An 18,147-nucleotide genomic window follows, 5' to 3' on the forward strand; every position below is an offset into this window, starting at 1 on the left:
GGGAAAGCACTAACTTTGTAAAATTATTTGCATTGTAAACGTGTATCTGACAAAGGACTCATACCCATACTAATTTAAGGGCTGTTGGGAAGCAACAAAAGATAATTAAGGTTCTGAGAAAGAACAAAAGGCCCATGGCATCTCACAGAAGAGGAAACCCGGATGGCCAGTAACTGTACAGAAAGAGCTTAGCATCCTCGTCAGGGAAATACATGTTTAACCCACAGTCAGGAACCCACCAGAAGAGCTGGTGAGATGACAGGACCAGCGGATGGCAGAGGCATGGGGCAGCCTGACCTGTGATGAATTGATTTGGGAGGTGTCAGTTAGGAAAGTCTCTCTGGAGAACTTGGGCAGCGTCTGCTGACTCCAGGCCCACCCTGTGAGCCCGGAGTCACGCCCCGGGGGGAGCACACACGTGTCTGTCAGAAGACGTGTGCAGAAGCGTTCCTAGTCACAGGGTTTATAACAGCCCAAAGCAGAACCCTCCCACGTGGTCAGCAGTTGCAGAAGAGCGTGGACGTCCATCCTACAGCGCGCTGTGCAGCAGCAGAGAACGGGCCGCCCTGTGTAACGGGTGCGTCTCACTACCATAGCACAGAGCTAAAGAAGCTGGATTCAGAGAGTGTACGCTCTGTGACTGCCTGTAGAGGAAGTTTACCAGCAGGAAGAATTAATCTGTGACAGTAGCAGTCAGGATGGTAGTTACCTTGATGGGTAGGAGGGTGGGCACAGGTGGGCAGTGGTACCCAGGGGCCTTCCAGGTGCTGGGCATATTCTCCATCTCAACCTGGGCGGGCTCATGTGACGTGCGCCCGTGAGGAAATGTCAGGATGTACACAAGGAGGTGTGCGTTGTTGCTTCTCACACTGACATTTTAAAAATCATTGAGTAGTTTCTAGGTGCCCAACCCTGTGCTGTATACATATATACCCTTTAAGCTACATTACCTTGCACAGGCGGTTTCTTTCCTCCTTTTTTTAACAGGGCTCTTTGTTAAGCACTGTCATTTCACAGATGAGAAGAAAGGCGCTCATGGAGTTGGTTCCCCGAGCACAGCTGGCTCTGCCAGCTCCTGGGCAGCGGGACCATGGGGCCAGCCCAGCGCTGTCTGTGCCCTGCTCCTCGTTCAGGCGTCTAGACTTCTTTGCCGGCGCCTCTCCGCTGGCCCAGCCCTTCCCCCTCTTAGACTTGAGCACGCGTGTCCTCCTCCTGGAGTTCCCCCGTGGCCCCCAGCGGAGCCCGAGTGCCTCGGCTCTCTGTGTCAGCGGGCTCCTCTGCCCCTCCCTGAGCGCAGCACACGCAGACCCCTGGATGTGTAACCTTGCCCTCCAGAAAAGCCTGTCCCAGGCAGGACCTATGCCACACTGCACACCCCATGCCAGACCCCGCAGGCCCCAGGGGTGTCACTGCAGTATGTCCCAGAGCGCATTTCTGTCTGCAGCGCCTTAAACACCTGTTATGTCGGAGAAGTCTTCTAAGTAATGCACATAGGTGTCGGACGTGTGGTAGGAAGGCGTCTGCTGCAGGACTCCCTGGAATCTGTGCGGTTCTCGTGTGCCTTTTGGAAATTCTGGGCCACAGTGCCACATCTTGGGGAATGCAGGGATTTTAGTGGAAACTTGAGAACATGCTCCATCCCGTCCTTCGCTTCACGAGCAGTCTAGCTTGTGTCTGGGCCTGCCGAGCCGCCGCCAGAGGGAGGTGTTCAGGGAAGCACCTCAGACACTTCAGGCTCGTACAGCTGGCTGACCTTGCTGCTGTTTATAAAGGCACCAGCGAGCCCCCACACCAGGGAAGTGCTTGTGTTGTGCTCACTGCAGGCCTGCTGTTCGTGTCTTCCTCTGCCCACCCTGACACTCACATAGCCAGGACGTTGTCCTCCTGAAATAGGTCTTGCATCCTCCGGAGGGGAGCGATGCCTGCTGTTGATTTCTGTGTCCCCAGCACCAAGCCCCTGGTGGTCGTTCAGTGATCTTTCGTTCATTTGTTGAGCTGACATTAATTTAAGCTAGAAAACCTTTTACTGCCGTTTGGCTTTAAAAAGATAAACTTTGGGTTTAGCTTCCCAGTTACATGATGTGGGTTTTTTAAAGCCTCTCACTGATGCTTTTACCCATTGCCTAGTGTGGCTGAAGGTGTGTGAACCAAGTCTTTGTCCTCGTCCAGAGCAAACAAGCGTGGACACGACTTGCCTCCCTGGGTCCTGTGTGGGCGTGGGGCTAAGGATGGGCGGCACTCAGCCACCACACTGCACCCCACACCCCTCAGGCTCCACAGTTGCAGGCCAGACCCATTCAGAGTGAGACGGGGCAGGAGCTCTACCTTTGATGCAGCTTCTACGGTATCCTAGCAACTGTTTGATGTAGCTTCTACAGTATCCTAGCAACTAGTTCCCCAGCAATCAAAGCTGGAAGTTGGAGGAGTGGGATGTCCTGTCATGAATGAGACGCTCACAAGAGTGGACTCTCCTTCCTTGTTCAGGTGTGTTGGCAGATGGTCCGGCTGTTTTACAGTAAGACTGACATGCTTCAGGTTATGCTCCTTCAGATTGTGTCTACTTGGCTTTTGGTTGTACACCTCTTGTTTTCTTACACTGTGAGGCTCACAGCGACTCGAAGTGGACAGTGTCATCACACACTGAAACGCCTGCGTGTGGAGGCTGTGAGCAGCACATGCCTCGTGCGCACACGGAGGCCAGATGGTGGTCTGCCCTCTGACCTCGGGCCTGCACTCACGCCTGGCCACCCGTGGGTCTTGCTCAGCCTGCCTCACTCAGCCGTCTCCTCTCCTCCTAGAGGTCAGAGTACATCAGTCCTGCTCCGGCCTGTTTACTTGCACGAAAGACAAGACTGCTGGAGGTTTACTGTCATGCCTCTTGGAAAACGGGAGTCTGTCCTTCACAAGGTGAGGTGCTTGGCAGGAGCCGTGTGGCCTGGAAGCAACCGTGTGCCCCTTGCTCCCCCTCCGCCTGGGCTGGCGAGAATGTGGAAGCTGCTGCTTTCGAGTCCCTGTCAGTCACTTGGCCCGCCTGGCTTGGCGACGACACTGTTTTCTTAATTTGGCTTCTCCGTGGTTACTGTTCATGTTTTAAGTGCCACCGTGTACAGTTCATTCCATACAGTTTATTGCCATTCGTTTTTGTCCTTAAGGGTCTGCTCCTTTGGCTGGTTGATTTAACGAACACCATTTAAAGTTTAAGTTTTATTTTCACTAGGAGGCGTCCCCTAGACCGTCCCCACACTGCCACACCCAGTGTCAGGCGGCCCTTCCTGACTCTCCTTCGGCACCTTGGCTCCCTTGCTGTCCGTCTTCCCGGGGTCTCCTTCCGTCTACACTGGCCATTCTCCCGGGTAGAGTTAACCTTATTTATTTGAGAGAAGTCTGCCAGAATCCCAGTTCAAATGAGGCCACTTTTTATTGTCTCGTTTATCCTGTCATTTCACATTGTAGCTGTTACGCCAGTCCGTAGTGTGTTTATTTCTGTCCGCTGGACATTCTAGGAAGTTCAGGGGGACTGCGGCGTCGGGCCTTCACCCCATGGGCACTTAGCTGAAGCTGAGTTTACAGGTGAACATACACGTGCCCACCTCTCTGCTTTGCCCCCCTCCGTGGTGATCGCCTTGACTCTCTGTCCCGTAGTTGGAGATTGGCACAGGGAGAATGAAGACCTGAGAAATGGTGTTGTGTTTAATGAAATCCTCTTGTGGCCTCTAGTGCTGGTTGAGAAACAGTGACTCGTGAGAGGCCGTGAACTGGCGACCCTTCCTCGGGAGGAGTGCTGGCAGCTGGCAAACTAACCGCTGTTGATAACTGAGCAGATGGGGTTTCATCAACCTGCGTGATCTGGCTTCTCTAGCCCCCCAGGCAGCTCTGTCCATGGGGTTCTCCAGGCACGAATACTGCAGTGGGTTGCCGTGTCCTCCTCCAGGGGATCTTCCCCACCCAGGGGTGGAAGCTGCGTCTGCTTTCTCTGACAGGCAGGTTCCTCACTGCCGCACCTCCTGGGAAGCCACCTCGCCTGGGCATGGAGCTCAGGCGGGCAGCGCTGGAGTCTGAGCCCAGGTCCTTCCTCGTCCACTCTCACTCCTGCTGTCGTGGATGCTGGTTGGTCCCCATTCCCACGCTGTCTTCCCTCCAAGCCACCCTCCACGGCTGCCAAAGAGAGCTGCCTGATTTTTCTGCTTCAGCTCTTTCAGTGGATTCTCATCGTATAAAATGCAGACTCCTTCCTGCAGCCTGAAACGCCTCTGGCCTCGACCCCTGCCCTCTGCCAGCATCCTGCCTCCAGCCCCAGCCTTGCCCAGGTTGTGTCTTCTGTCGTGAGGTCGCGCACGGCTGGCGCTGCTGCTGTCTCCCCAGCGCACCAGGTGGCCAGCTTCTCTTTATCCCGAGTTCTCACCTCAGTCCCCTCCTCAGAGAAGCCGTCTCCCACCTCCCTCATCCGTGTCTTGTCCTCCTGTGCTCATGCTTGACCACATCAGCCTAAAGGTCTGTCTCTCTGAGGCTGATGCCCGCCTCCTGTCTAGAACGCCAGTGCCACAGGGGCAGGGACCTGCGTGTCCTGTTAGTTACTAGATCCCCAGCGCCGAGCACGGGGCCTTTGTGTTTGTCAGACGAGCACCCAGATGGCAGTTAAGTCCTGAGAGGCTGGATGTGTGTTAACAGTGGAAACCCGCCTTTGTATCTAAATCGCTTGCTCTCATTCCAGTGTAAGTGTCAAGAAGCGTGTTGTTCACAGAGGAGAGGGAAAACATGTTGAAGTGTTAGATTTCTGAAATTGAGTGAGGTTCCCCCAACGTGGGACAGCCAGTACTTTAGAAGTTTTAGAAAGACCTGCGTCAAGGAAGAGCTTGAGACGTTAGTATTCCCCCTGCAGGCAGCTTGGCTCAGGTGTCACGGGTGCTTATTTCCAGGTAGTGCTGGAGGCGTTGCACTCTCGGTTGCTGAAGGTGGTCTTGACTGTGCAGTGGACACCGCACAGTGGTGGTCCTCCCTCAGTGAGGCGACAGAATCGCCCATGCCCCCAGTGCTCAGCTCAGCTGGTAGTGATTGCAGTGTGCACAGACAGCGTGAGGCGTCCGCGGGTCTGTGCCCGTCCAGACCGTGGGCCGGCTGCTCTTGCCTGCTGACTCTGGTTGCTGCTGTGGGTGGCGGGAGGAGAGGCCACCAGCCCGGGCTGCGTGACCTGGGGGCTCATCGTGTCCAGACTAGTGGAGTTTGGACTGAGGACAGGTGGCACAGGCACTCGGGTGGCCTGCGTGCCGCGCACCGACCCCTGGGAGCCGCTGGGAGCCCTCCAGAAGCCCCGCGCTGCTGGTGCTCCTTGTGTGCGCCTTCGTGTCTGAGAGCTGCTTTTGACCCCTGGCTATGCTTTATTCATATACAGATGTTGTTAGTACCAGGCAAACAATAATCTTCCGTAATTTAGATGCGGTTACTTACTTTTTCTGGGCTTCCCGGGTGGCTCACTGGTAAAGAATCTGCCTACAGTGCAGGAGATGCAGGAGACACAGGTTCGATCCCTGGGCCGGGAGGACCCCCTGAAGGAGGGCCTGGCAGCCCGCTCCAGCATTCTTGCTGCAGAGTCCATGGGCAGAGGAACCTGGCGGGTTGCAGTCCATGGGGTCACACAGGGTCGGACACGGTGACGTGACTGAGCGCACGTGCGCCTTGTCTGCTCCAGGCTGGAGTTTCATCTTAAATGGGTCACTGTCACCCATGAAGGTGTTCTGCGGAGGTGATCACCCTGACCAGCATCTGAAGGCTTATTTCATCTTTTGAGAGAAAGGGACTCTGTTTCAAGTCTTAAAAACCTGCCACTCCTTCCCCTGATGTGTAGGCAGAGCTCAGAAGCTTGAAGTCAGCCTGGCTGGAGGGGACCGCTCCGGGCCTCCTCCAGGTCTCCCCTCGTGGACCGGTCTCCCCCCTCATGGGCTGGTCTCCCCTCGTGGACTGGTACCCCCCCCATGGACTGGTCCCCTGTCATGGACTGGTCTCCCCTCTTGGGCTGGTCCCCCCACTATGGACTGGTTCCCCCCCACCATGGACTGGTCTCCCCTCTTGGGCTGGTCCCCCGCCATGAACTGGTCCCCCCCTCCATGGACTGGTTCCCCCCGCCATGGATTAGTCCCCCGCCATGGACTGGTCTCCCCTCATGGGCTGGTCCCTGAGGAGGGCTTAGAGCAGAGGGGCAGGGGCTGGAGCCCACATCCAGACCAGGCCAACCCCATCAGGTCCTCTACCTGCTGGGTCTGTTTTCTCATCAATAGAAGGTTTGGCATCACCTCCCGCGAGTGCTGTGCTGGTGAAGGTGGGGACTTTCTGTCAGTGCCTGGAGTGGCCCTGCGGGTGATCACGCCACAAGCTCTGTTATGCTTATTATTGCTGTTATGACTTCATGCGGATAAATAGCAGTGGCTTATGTGAGAGACACTTAATTCCCCTGCAGAGCTTTGCTTACATTGATTGAAGCTAGAAATTTGTTCAGGCCAGCAAGTCTTTTCTTCCAGAGAGCAGAGTGCTGTGGACGTACCCTCTCCCCTGGCGGGCCCTTGAGAATCCCTGCCTCCGCCGGCTGCTCCTCACAAGTTTCTCTCTGTCAGGGCCCAGTGACCTCCCCATCAGCAGAGCCCCTGACGTGAGCGGAGCCTGGGTCCTGGCTTCCCTTGAGCAGTTCACCTCTCAGAAGGCCTCTCCTGGAGGAGGTCTCCCCGGAGCCCGAAGGCTGAGGTGGTGTGGCGGGGGGCCTGCCTGTGTGCCATCAGCAGAGTCGCGCGTACCGCTCAGCTCTGGCAGGACTGGGGTCTGCCCCCTCAGCGGATGGAGGCCAGGCACCCGCAGCGTTTACCGCCTCCTCCTTGGTAAGCACACGTTCCACAGGAGGGTCAGAGTGAGTGGTGGCGGCGGAGGGAGTGAGGGCTGTGGTGGGGTGGGCACCACATGGCAGGCCTGGCACCACGTGGCAGGCCCTGAGCTGGCCGTCCCTGCCCCGCCCCGCACCAGGCTTGTCAGTCTCAGACTGTGTGCCCTCGAGAGCCCCCAAGTACACGTGGAGCCGCCTGGTGGCCCGGCCCTCTGGTGTGGTTTGGTTAGACGCGGCCTCGCTCCATCCCAGCCCGAGACCGTTTGTGGGGCTGTTGCCAGGCTGACGGCCGCTCCACGCGGCTCTCTGAAGTGGTGAGATGGTCCCGGAGTGTGTCACAGACAGAATTAGCTTCAGGCCCGGGGGGCCCTTTCCCACGGAGCTGTGGACATGAGGTACCTGCCCGGCAGCCCCCGTGCACCACAGGACTTTGGAGTGGGGAGTGTGGGGTGGCCACAGGCCGAGCGGGGTGTCGTCTTCTATGGCTTTGCCCCACGCTGACAGGCTGCGAGGCGGGGTGGCAGCGGCGAGCCTCGGAGGCCGGCGCCTGACCCATCTGAGCCCTGAGGGCCGGAGGGCTCATCGTGGCCGGGGCCAGGCTGAGGACAGCGGTTCCGCGGTTCCTCGCCCACGTGGTGACGCAGGGAGCCTGGGGAGACGGCAGGATGGCTCTGGCTCCTGAGCAGAGAGGAGCCTTCGAGCTGTGACTGTCCCTGCCTGCAGGCGGTCGTGGATGGGAAGTCAGCCGTGCGCACCGAGGCTGGTGAATGCAGCCTTTGTCTCAGAATCATTCAGACACAGGCCGGTTGTGTTTCTCTGGTGGACACTTGTATGCTGGGATGTTTCTGTGAGAATTCAGCCGCGTTCCCCTGGGCCTCTGCGCCACTTCCTTTGATGTTCTAGTTCCCTGGGCGTTTGGAGGCTGAAAAGCAGCCCCAGCTCTCAGAGCAGAGGAGCTTCCGAGACGACGTTCAGCCTCAATAAAGACTGAGACTCTGCTCCTTCCGGTAGCACCTATGAAACACAATCCTATCACTTTACTGTGATTGTGGCCTTCATTTTCCAAATCTGGCAATAATTTGCTCACCTGCACTTTTCTGTTGGGGCTTCCCTGGTGGCTTAACTGGTAAAGAATCCACCTGCAATGCAGGAGACCAGGGTTCGATCCCGGGGTCAGAAAGATCCCCCAGCAAAGGATGTGGCAACCCGTGCCATTCCATACTTTTGCCTGGGAAATCCCGCAGCAGAGCCTGGTGGGCTTCAGTCCATGGGGCCGCGACAAGTGGGTCGTGGCTGCGTGCTGGCACGCTCACTTCTCGCCTCCCCTCGCCTTGCAGTGCTCGTTCACTGCGTTCAGTAGTAGCCGTCAGCTGTGAGGCGGTGAACGAGAGGGCATACACGCTGACCTGCGCTCACTGCTAGGACGGACTCCAGGGCCTCGAGCGGTCTGCGTTGGCAGGCGTTGACACACCTGAGCCGCAGAGATGTGCCCTCGGATTAAAATGCAGAAACGCGGGGGGGAGAGTTAGACTCCAGACAGACCAGCAATTCGGAGAAGGAAGAGCGCGCCAGCGCGGGTGGTTTGTGGTGGGGACTGAGCACACTCTGGTTTCCAGCGCCCTACGAGGGGGCCAGTATGCCGTCTGCCCAGTGAGGACCCTGACTTTCTGAGCGAGGAGAGCCTGTAGTTTAACTGAGTGAAGTGATGGTTGGAGATGAAGGCAGAGCTTGGATGCGGGTCACCACGCAGCCGAGTGTCCCCGCGTTTGGACACAGAGCTCAGCCCTGCAGATGGGGGTGGCTTCTCATTAATGGGCACTAGCAGTGTCTTTCAGACTTGTCTCCTCCACAAGGACCCTCTCTTCTGGATCCCCCGTGTCACAGGCAGGTTGCCCGCTGTCCGAGGACTCCCGTCTCCCCCCCGCCCCAGCCCCACTCGGGTGCCCACTGCGGTTTGTTTGCGCAGGTTCCTACTCCGGCAGCAGCAGCCTTGGTGGGGCCTGGCCTTCCCTGGCAGCAGTTTGGGAAATGCCTTGTTGTTGTTTTTTTTCTCTCAGAAAGTAAATACTTGAAGAGCAGAGCAGAGGCTGGTTAGGGCACTCTTGCAGATGGGGTCAGGGTCAGAGAAGTGAGCCCACTGGGAACACGGCCCCTGGGCACTCATGGTCTCTCCGACTTGCGTGGCCGGGGGGAGGCAGGACGGTTGTCACTCAGCAGGAAGAGGAGTCGCCCTCAATGTCCCATTCCTGCCCTCCTGCCCTCTGGCTGGCGAGAACTGCCGTATTTTGAGGTGTTTTGGTTTTCAGCAACGTGAAGCATTTTGGAAAAGTCTTGAAACAGAACTAATGCTTTGCACTCTGAAAAATTCTGCCATTTTAACTAATCTGAGAAGATACCAGCTTAGATGTGGACGTTGCCTCCAAAGCATCCTCATGTTGAGGGAAGTCTCAGGGCAGGTGACAATGTGGTTTTCAAGCCTAACAAGGTGGCCTGGGCGTCCTGTCCTCAGGCCAGCTTTAGCCGAGGTGCTGACGTGTGTTCTCTGCCCTGCTGAGTAGTGTGCTTTGGAAAGTTTGTCAAGTATGTAAACCCCTGGCTGTACATGGGTCTGTTGTCTAAAAATATATTTCTAGTATTCTGCAAGCAAGGTGAAATATAGATGCTATATATAGCACAGATATCTGTTATGTGCGTACTATACATGGGATGTTAAATATATGCACATTATACATCTGCAGGCATGTTAACATATAAAAACCATAAATAGATACTACATAGTTTATGTACATGCACACATATATCCTGAGAAGTCAGTAAAATCCTTCAGCATTCAAATTGTTTTAGTCTAAATAGCTGAAGCTCCAGTATTCTGGCCACCTGATGTGAAGAGCCGACTCATTGGAAAAGACTCTGATTCTGGAAAGGACTGAAGGCCGGAGGAGAAGGGGACAACAGAGGATGAGACGGTTAGAGTCACTGACTCAGTGGACACGAGTTTGAGCAAGCTCTGGGAGGTAGTGAAGGACAGGGAAGCCTGGCATGCTGCAGTCCATGGGGGTCACAGAGAGTCAGACACGACTGAGCGACAGCAAATAGTTTTAAGTTTTTAGTGCCAGCCCTTTGAAAAGTTCATTTGTTCATTCAGCGAGTATATATCGGTTCCTTCCATGGTCCAGGGCAATTTGGCAGACCTCTTCTGTAAGGGGCTGCTTTTAATCAGTATTTCAGACTTTGCTGGGCACTCTGTCTCCATCATAGCAGTCCAGCTCGGCTACTGCGGCCCAAAAGCGGCCATGGACGGTCCGCACATGAGTGGGTGTAACTGTGTGCCAATAGAACTTTATTTGTTATGGATACTGGAATTTGGATTTCACGTAATTTTTGTGTGTCGCAAATTGGTATCTTCTTTTTGTTTTTTCCCCAACCATTTGAAAACATGAAAACTAGGGACTTCTTGGGAGGTGCCGGGGGCCCAGGTTCAGTCCCTGGTCGGGGAGCTGAGACTGCACAAGCTGCACGGCGTGGCCAAAGTAAATTAATGAATTTTTAAAATATGGAAACTTTTTAACTTGCATCCATTCAAAATCACAGGCCATAATTCCCCCAGCTCCTGTTCTCAGCAGCTTCTTGACACTGAGCACAGTGGCCAGAGCAGAGTCCCTCTTATCACAGGGCCCTGGTCCCCCATCACCTGAAGGACTTCAAGTTGCAGTGATTCCAGTAGCTGGAAGTCAGATGAGCGTCGTTGTCATCAGCGGTCCCAGCACCAGTGTCCTGACTCACCGGACTTGGCTTTTTCAGAGTGCGTTTGGCACGTCAGTCCTAGCCCTGGGCTAGCAGTGCCGTGGCCGTGAGGTCTCTCTCTGTCTCCAGTTGCCTCCCAGCCCGCACTCCCCTGCCCCGCCCTGCCTCCTCACCTGCCTGGTGCGGGGCTGCAGGGCTCAGCGTGGAGCCGACGGTGTGGAGAGGATGCACTCATGGCTGCTGATGCTCGGGTGCTGGGTCCTGGGGCCGCATCTCACTTCAGCTCTCCAGGCCCCGGGGTTCCCAGGCGCTCAGTCCGCGGGCTCATCACTAGCGCTTTCAAGACACCACGTGCTCTGGTGAAGGGCCGGCCGGACTGTGAGTCCTCACTCCAGTGCGGATCGCAGGGTTCTTTGAAGGCAGTTTTGTTACAAACAGGCTCACGCCTTCTGTTTGGAGTAGCTATGGAAACGTTAGAAGATCTCTTTCTAAAGCCGAGCAGACAATGGAACGCTTGGAGTGTTGGTAGGATTAGAGACTCTGGAAGATGTTTAATTTTCTCCCCCCCTCTTGCTTGCTCTCTGTCTCGGTAGAGAGGGAACAAGAGGGCAATGTGAATATTAACCGGGCCGCTTTCATCTCCCTGTGACCCTCCAGGCTGTCTGGGTCTGCAGGGCACCCAGCCTGGCCCTTCCGGCTCCTAATGAGGGGAGTCGTGCATATTCATGAGCCGGGTCCTGGGGCTGGGATTCCTTGCTTCTCTTCAACGCAGACGTTGCGAAGGAACAGCTTAAAATTAGGAACTCAGAGATCCTAGACAGTAGTGGCAGGATGTTCTCACTGGAAATAGACACACATTGGAGGATATTGTTGCGGTATTTTGATTTACAGGCGGACAGCACAAACCCCAAACGGGGTGCTCACTTAGGTCGACATGGAGGGCACATCTTTCACGTCTAATCACAGTGTCCGGCAGGACTGGGTGAGGTCTGCCTGAGAGAGGAAGTAAGGTTGGTTTCACTTATGACATAAAGAATATGAAATACAAGTCTGAGTGAGACGTGTTGGGGTCTCGCTGTTTTGTGTGTGTTTTGATTTTCAGCGTTCTGGGAAATTGACCCGGCCGTGACCGTGTGGCCTTACTGTCTAGACCCCTCCCACGCCCTCCACTTAACCCGTCTGTTTGCCCTTTGAACTCCAGTTTTGGGAGAAGACTGAACTGCTGCTCCGGCTTTGGGCTCCAGTGCTGCTCCCGTCAGGCTGTGCCAGGAGCCTGCTTCCCGGGAGACAGGGATGGTCCCAGTTGTCCCCACAGCCCCGGCTGGGAGCACCACCCCGGGTGCTTGTAGGGTTGATCATCAGGACGGTCGTCATGAATCTCACTGTTCCCTCCGTTCAGAGTAGTGACTGTGAGGTTTCTGCAGAAATGAGCAAGTGAACAGTGGGGTAAGATGCTGAAACACCATCACAGGATGTCCGCAGAGCCCAGGGTTACTCCCTAGGTGGGCACGACTGCAACCCACCCTTCCATCCATCCACACCGGGAGTCTCCTGGGTTTCGTCATCCTGGACCTTTATTTACACAGTCCGGCTTCCTTGCCTGAGTTGCATTTATATTGATTTACTTTCATCTAACCTTCCACCCTGCGAAGCCCTGAGTCAGGAAACCACACCAAGAACAAGACGGAAAAGCACAGCCCATGTGGGTCACTGCACTGCCACCACACCCCCTCCACACACACACACACATCCACACTCACGTGCACACACGGTGGGTGGGAAGTGGCATCCGCTCGCTCGGACAGCGAGCAGATGTTTCCAGCGCCACGCTTGGAGCAGAGGACAGAAGGTAAATAAGCCATCATCCTGGCTTGTGAAGAGCTCACAGGGCGTTGGGGTGGACAGAAATAAGAACAAATAAGTATAGCTTTCAGGATGTCAGCACACACATCATCATCCACTGTGTGTCGGGTCTAGCTGCATGCTTGGGACGAGAAAACGGATTCTGGCTCCTGCCCTCTTAGAAGCTCACCAACGCATAAGCAGATCAGCAGGTGCAATGTGATGTGAACTGGTAAAGGAAAAAGAAGAAGGGAGAGAATGTTTGGAAACACGCAGTAGGCACGCCCAGCTCAAGCTGGTGTCAGGGCTGGCCGGGACAGAGCAGGTGGGTTTCCAGGAGCGGGGTCTCAGCTGCTCGCCCCGGGTGGGGAGGGGCAGGCGAGGGGGAGCAGGTCCCAGGTCAGGGCTCGCATGTGGAAAGATGGGGGCCACCTGGCGAGGTGATGTTGCCGGAGCCTGGGGTGTCATTTGCCCTGGAGCTGAGATCATCTGACAGTCCGAAGCTCTGGAAGATGGCCCTTTCCTCCAGAGACACTCGGCACTGGCAGCTGGTGGTGGCGAGACTGGCATCTGATGCCTCGATTGCAGAGCTCGCCAGCCCTCCAGTTGTGAGGCGCTGTCAGTGCATTTCTGGGAATTTCCCCTCTTTCTTTCAATTAAAGTGAATAACCAGGAAGCTGCAGAAAGAAGTGTTTTGCGCCTGTCATTTAGCATTGGAGAGTTGTCACACACAGGAACTGGAGTGCTCCAGGCTTATACACGGTCTCGCCCAGATTCAGCCTCAGATGCTCGCTCCTGCACTCAGCTCTCTTGACCCCTGCCTCACCTCTTTCTGCAGCAGGGGTTGCATGGTGATGATGGCGTCCTGCGCGAGACGTGAATTGTAGTGAGTGATCCCTGCTGAGAAAGTCACTAATGTGTTGAAAGTCTTTGTTGCCCAGGATCATCCTTTTCATTCTCTCTCCCATGACAAAGTGGGGTTCTGGTGATTGTGGAAGAGGAGGAGTTCAACTTGTATGCGTTTGAGAGTCTGTGGATTCATCTCCAGAAAAGAGGTACAGCCTTCTAAAGGCCCTGGGCTTTGTTGTGAGAGGGTGACAGGTCCTGGCGAGATGAGAGCATTTTTCCCATTTAGGGCAGTTATCTTAGGATTGCATCAGCCACCATTCTCTGCCCTTTGTGGAAAAGGTTGGTCACTTGTACCCACCAGTGGTCTTGGTGGTCTGCCTCCAGAGACCAGTGGGTCCGTGTGCGCTCGTGACTGTGGGCCGCGTTGGCGGAACCGAGAGGGAGCAACCAGCCAGCACTTCCCGAGCCCAGAGCCGCTGGTTTCCTATGTCCTGGCTGCCTGACTTGAGTGGACAGGCTCATGTTCTGCTGCTTTCCTTCAAGGTCAGTGAACTAGGGGCAGTTTGGTTCCCGCACTCTGTGCGCATGGAAGCCTTTCTGTGCGACTCCCGTGCTGAGGAGAGAAGCCTCACCGCTGAGCCAAGGTTTGGGATGGCATCCGGAGCGCAGACTCCTGAGTTCAGGGACCCGTCTGATTGCCTTTTGGGGAGCAGATGCCTCGATGTGGCATCAGACAGGCATGCCTGGGGACGCTGGTAACAAGGAGGAAGGACTTGTTTTCCTGCTGCTGTCCCCCTGATCACGGGGCAGGGGGGCCTCTGTTCCTTGGAAAAAGTGTTTATTCCACACTTGGCACTTTGTTCCTTCTGAACCAACAGAGGGTGCCAGGCCCAGTGTTCCTGGCGTCTCTCTGTGTCCCTGGGCCTGAGACTAGGGCAGTCTTACGGAAGGACATTGCAGTGGCCGCCTAGCGCCCTCCTGAGGTTCCCACAGCTCTTGGGAAGTACAGACCTCAGCATAGAGCGCAGTAAGTCTACGTTCCTCGTTAGTTGTCTGCGTGTGCCATGACCGACACCGCACGCAACACCTAGGTCCGGGCTGGGGCACAGGGAGGTGCCGCGTTCAGACGGCACAGTAAGGCCGTCACAGGCCTGCTCCGCCTCTACAGAGTGAGGGGATCCCACGTGGCGCCCAGGAGACCAGTGTTCAGCTATAACTGGGCTTACTTTAAACAAGACGATCTTGCCCGATTCTACCTTAGCATCTTTGTGACTCATTCTATATTGCTCTTATTCCTTCCCTGGTGACTCAGTAACAAAACTGTCCAGCACACAGGCGCGCGTGTGTGTGCGTGCGCGCGCGTGCACACCGACGTGCGTGCTTGTGCTCACACACTTCCCATGCGGCTGCTCTAAGCCTCTGCCTCCCGCTCTGTTCTTTCAGTCCAGCACCTCTCTGTGCCAGTTGCTGGACACACGCAGTGTTGGACATACGTGTGTGTGTATGTGTGTCTTCGCCTCTTGAACTATTTCCCGCTCTGCATGCATATTCACAGCACGTCCTCCAGGAGAAAGTGTTGGTTGACTCTGGGTGTTAGGGTCGTCTGCCCGTCTCCTCCTCTTCCAGTGATGCTCGGGTGAAAGCATGTTGGCAGATTCCTTCACTCTGCTCCCAGTTCTAACCCAGTGGGTGGTGTATGCCATCCGAAACCTCACGGAGGACAACAGCCAAAACCAAGACCTGATTGCGAAGATGGAGGAGCAGGGTCTGGCAGATGCATCCCTGCTCAAGAAAATGGGGTTTGAAGTTGAAAAGAGGGGTGACAAGCTGATTCTGAAGTCAACTAGCGACACACCTCAGCTGGTAAGTATTCAGGAGGAGGACTAGTTCCCCTTCAGTCTATGGAAAGTGGTCCCCACTTCCCCATCACCTTCGAAGTGACACTTTGATGTGATTGCTTCATAAGAGCATGGGTGGATGTATTTTGCCTCCTGAGATGGCAAAGAAAGCCCTACATTTAATTGCAAATAACTTTTTGTTTGGGCTTTACCCTGCCATTTTCTTAAGAGAGTTGAAATTTCAGACTTGTTCTAGGGGAGAAAAAGAAAAGGCATATCAAAATTTTCACGTGGTGTAAAAGTTTCTGGCAGTAATGAGACCTTCTTTAAAAGACAGCTAATGTTGGCTGCAGTGAAAAGAACAGAAAGCTCCTTGTATGATGCTGAATGGGTTGTTTCAGGTTTCTTTCCGTTATTTCTATCGTTGACCAAAATTCTCTTGTATTTTTTTCCTTTGATGGTTCTTGTAAATAGCTCTGTTACATCTGCAATTTTGTTTCTTTTTTTTTTTTCCCTCTTAGTGAATGAACTCTCCATCCAAAAAAATCTGAATTTTTGGAATCTGTTTCCTGGATCTTTCGCAGTATGTGAAATCGCAAGTGTTTGAAGATTTTATTACATACACGTTTAAGAATCTGTGAATCTTCTAGATAATAGAGTTAAATGCATATAAGCTTAAAAGTGAAAGTGCTTGAGGGTCCTGTTGATTCTTTGCTTTAAAATGTAGCTGTCTGGTTTGCTTCTGTCCCCGTGGAATACAATGTGCGTTTAAGTGATAGATTGTACTTACTGTGGCCGCAGATAGTAAATTACTCTCGCTGAGCGCCTGTCCCTTCTTTGGCAAAGACTTGGAAGTTTGCTCGGGCCCGCTCTCCCCTTCCCTTCTTTGTCTCCTCTTGGGGGGTTTTCTGGGTGCTGGCAGGCGGCTGAAGTAGTTCTCACTGTGATTAATTCTAGCCATCGCTTTTCCCCCCTCTGCCTTTCCAAAACATTGACAAGACTCATTTCCAGTTAATTAATTCGAGAGATGGCGAAGAATAGAGGGCTCTCAGAGGGCTCCCGCTCTTCACTCGGGTCCTGGGCAGCGTGTCACTGAGCCCTGTCCCTCTGGAATGTGGCGGGAGCGAGCGGGTGAGGGGACTTGGGGGCCATTAACCCTTCCCATTCCAGATCACCCTAGACCTAGGCGTCCCCAGACCCCTGAGGCTTACCAGCCGGTGCCTGCATCAACCACCACCCTGGCTGTAAGCAGGAAGGAAGATCTCACGGTCGCCTGGGTGTGCAGAACCTCGGCATTAAAGGTTCATCCAGGCCTTCCTCAGTTTAAAAAGCACTGGTCTCGGAAAGGCACCACTCAGTTTCAGCCGGGGCAGTGGAGCTGCAGAAGCAGCTGGAGGGAGCAGGGCCATTCTGACCCGTGTCTGTCAGTGTGCGCGCACTCGGGAAGAACTGGGTTAGATGAGTGCGGAAGTCCTTGCAGCCACCCAGACCACTGATGTAATCAGCAAACACTCTCGGGGCAGGTCGTGTTGTGGATGCTTAAAATGTGTTGTCTTCTGGAACAGCCGTGTTACTAAGCTAAACCGTAGCGTGAAATCTTGCATAAAATGAAAATGGCCAAGACCCACCAGAAGTTTTCTAGAAATACCGATTGTTCCAAAGTAAAGTGCTCCTAAGTTTTTGTAGCTGTACTTAAATTGCTTTGTGGGGGGAAAAAAAAACCAACTGAAGCATGTTAAGAACGAAATAAAAGTTTTCCCATATGTGGTCTAATGTCTTCTATATAACTGAAGAAATGCCAGTTTCTACAACTGTAGAAGCTGGCATCCTTTGTGACGTTCCGTTGGTAAAGAATCCTTTGCAAAATCCAGAATGCAGGAAGAAGCCCTTCTCTTCCGGGACACAAGGAGTTAAACCCCTCGTCTCCAACTAGAAGTCTGGCCAAAGGGGAAAGCAGTGGGAGTCCCTTTTCCTTTTAACAAGTTTGCAATAGACACTTCTTTTTTTCCCTGTCTCAATGGATGTGTGCACACCAGTGGCATCACACAAACATGTCGGTATAAGCCATGTAATAACAAACACACACACATCAAAGGGAGCCTTGTGAGAATACAGAATGGGATGAGGACTGTGTGTTTTCTAAATAGGAAATGCGGGGCTTGCATAGTGAAAACACGCTGACGGCTGCATTGTGGCTGCGTTTGGTGCCTCCCGACACATTAATTCCTGAACACAACAGCTTCCCTGTCCTCTGCCAGGGACTTGGAGCTTCTGAGAACCTTGTTTTACACGCCACAGAGGATTAAAGCACCACCTCAATCAGTCGTTTAGAAGGAAAGGGGAAAAAAAGGCAGCCCAGCCTTACAGAATTTGTAAAGAGAGAGAACGGTCACAGCAAGTTTTGTGACTATAGTATTGCTTTCAAGAGCGGACTGACAATGCAGTTCAGTTCCATAGCCTGGTCTCTTCTAAGAGAGAGCGGAGAAAGGCCTTCCTGCTCAGCGTCGAATCCGAGCACTTACAGCATGATGCCTTTTAATACCTTAACAACGGATGTTCGTTTTTCAGAAGTACTTGTTTTCACGGTTTTAGTCATAAACTATTAGAATTTGTCTTTATGTCCATTCTGTTAATACACCTCATAGATTTGACTCTTTTGGAAGCTGATACCAGATGCATTTTTGTTCGGTAACTTCTGAAACCAACAGGATTCTTTGGAAACTGCTGAAAGAAGCCTGACCGAGGAGTGATTGAGGTCATGTGGGCTATTAGTAAATCTCAGATCAGAAATTGAGATTTTTACGTGTGTATATCTTGTGTCCATTAGCTCCTGAAGGCACTGATCTGTGTCTCTCACAGCAACAGCTGGCAGCTAAATGTTAAATTTTTGTGCTCTTTTGATTTCTATTAATTATATAAATAATGATAATATGCATGGGTAAACAAAGGTTTTGGGACAAAAATGCTTTCTTTGCAAGAGGAAGCCCTAAATATATATTTATATAAAAT

At 53.7% G+C, this 18,147-nt stretch overlaps 1 protein-coding gene across 2 annotated transcripts in view; it reads left to right on the forward strand.

Annotated features, from left to right (window-relative positions):
- ATXN10 (ataxin 10) overlaps positions 1–16,901 on the forward strand; it is a 144,972-nt gene extending 128,071 nt beyond the window's left edge. The window contains exons 11-12 of one of the 2 annotated variants that reach the window (XM_027968210.2): positions 14,976–15,163; positions 15,660–16,901. In XM_027968210.2, the coding sequence (XP_027824011.1) occupies positions 14,976–15,163; positions 15,660–15,662 (191 nt within the window). In that variant the 3' untranslated portion in view covers positions 15,663–16,901. Of the gene's footprint in view, positions 1–14,975 lie in introns of both variants that reach the window. The other variant, XM_060413626.1, reaches the window with a different exon arrangement.
- Positions 16,902–18,147: the final 1,246 nt, after the last annotated feature.

The sequence above is a fragment of the Ovis aries genome, chromosome 3, assembly GCF_016772045.2.
Source record: "Ovis aries strain OAR_USU_Benz2616 breed Rambouillet chromosome 3, ARS-UI_Ramb_v3.0, whole genome shotgun sequence".
NCBI classification, from domain to species: domain Eukaryota; kingdom Metazoa; phylum Chordata; class Mammalia; order Artiodactyla; family Bovidae; genus Ovis; species Ovis aries.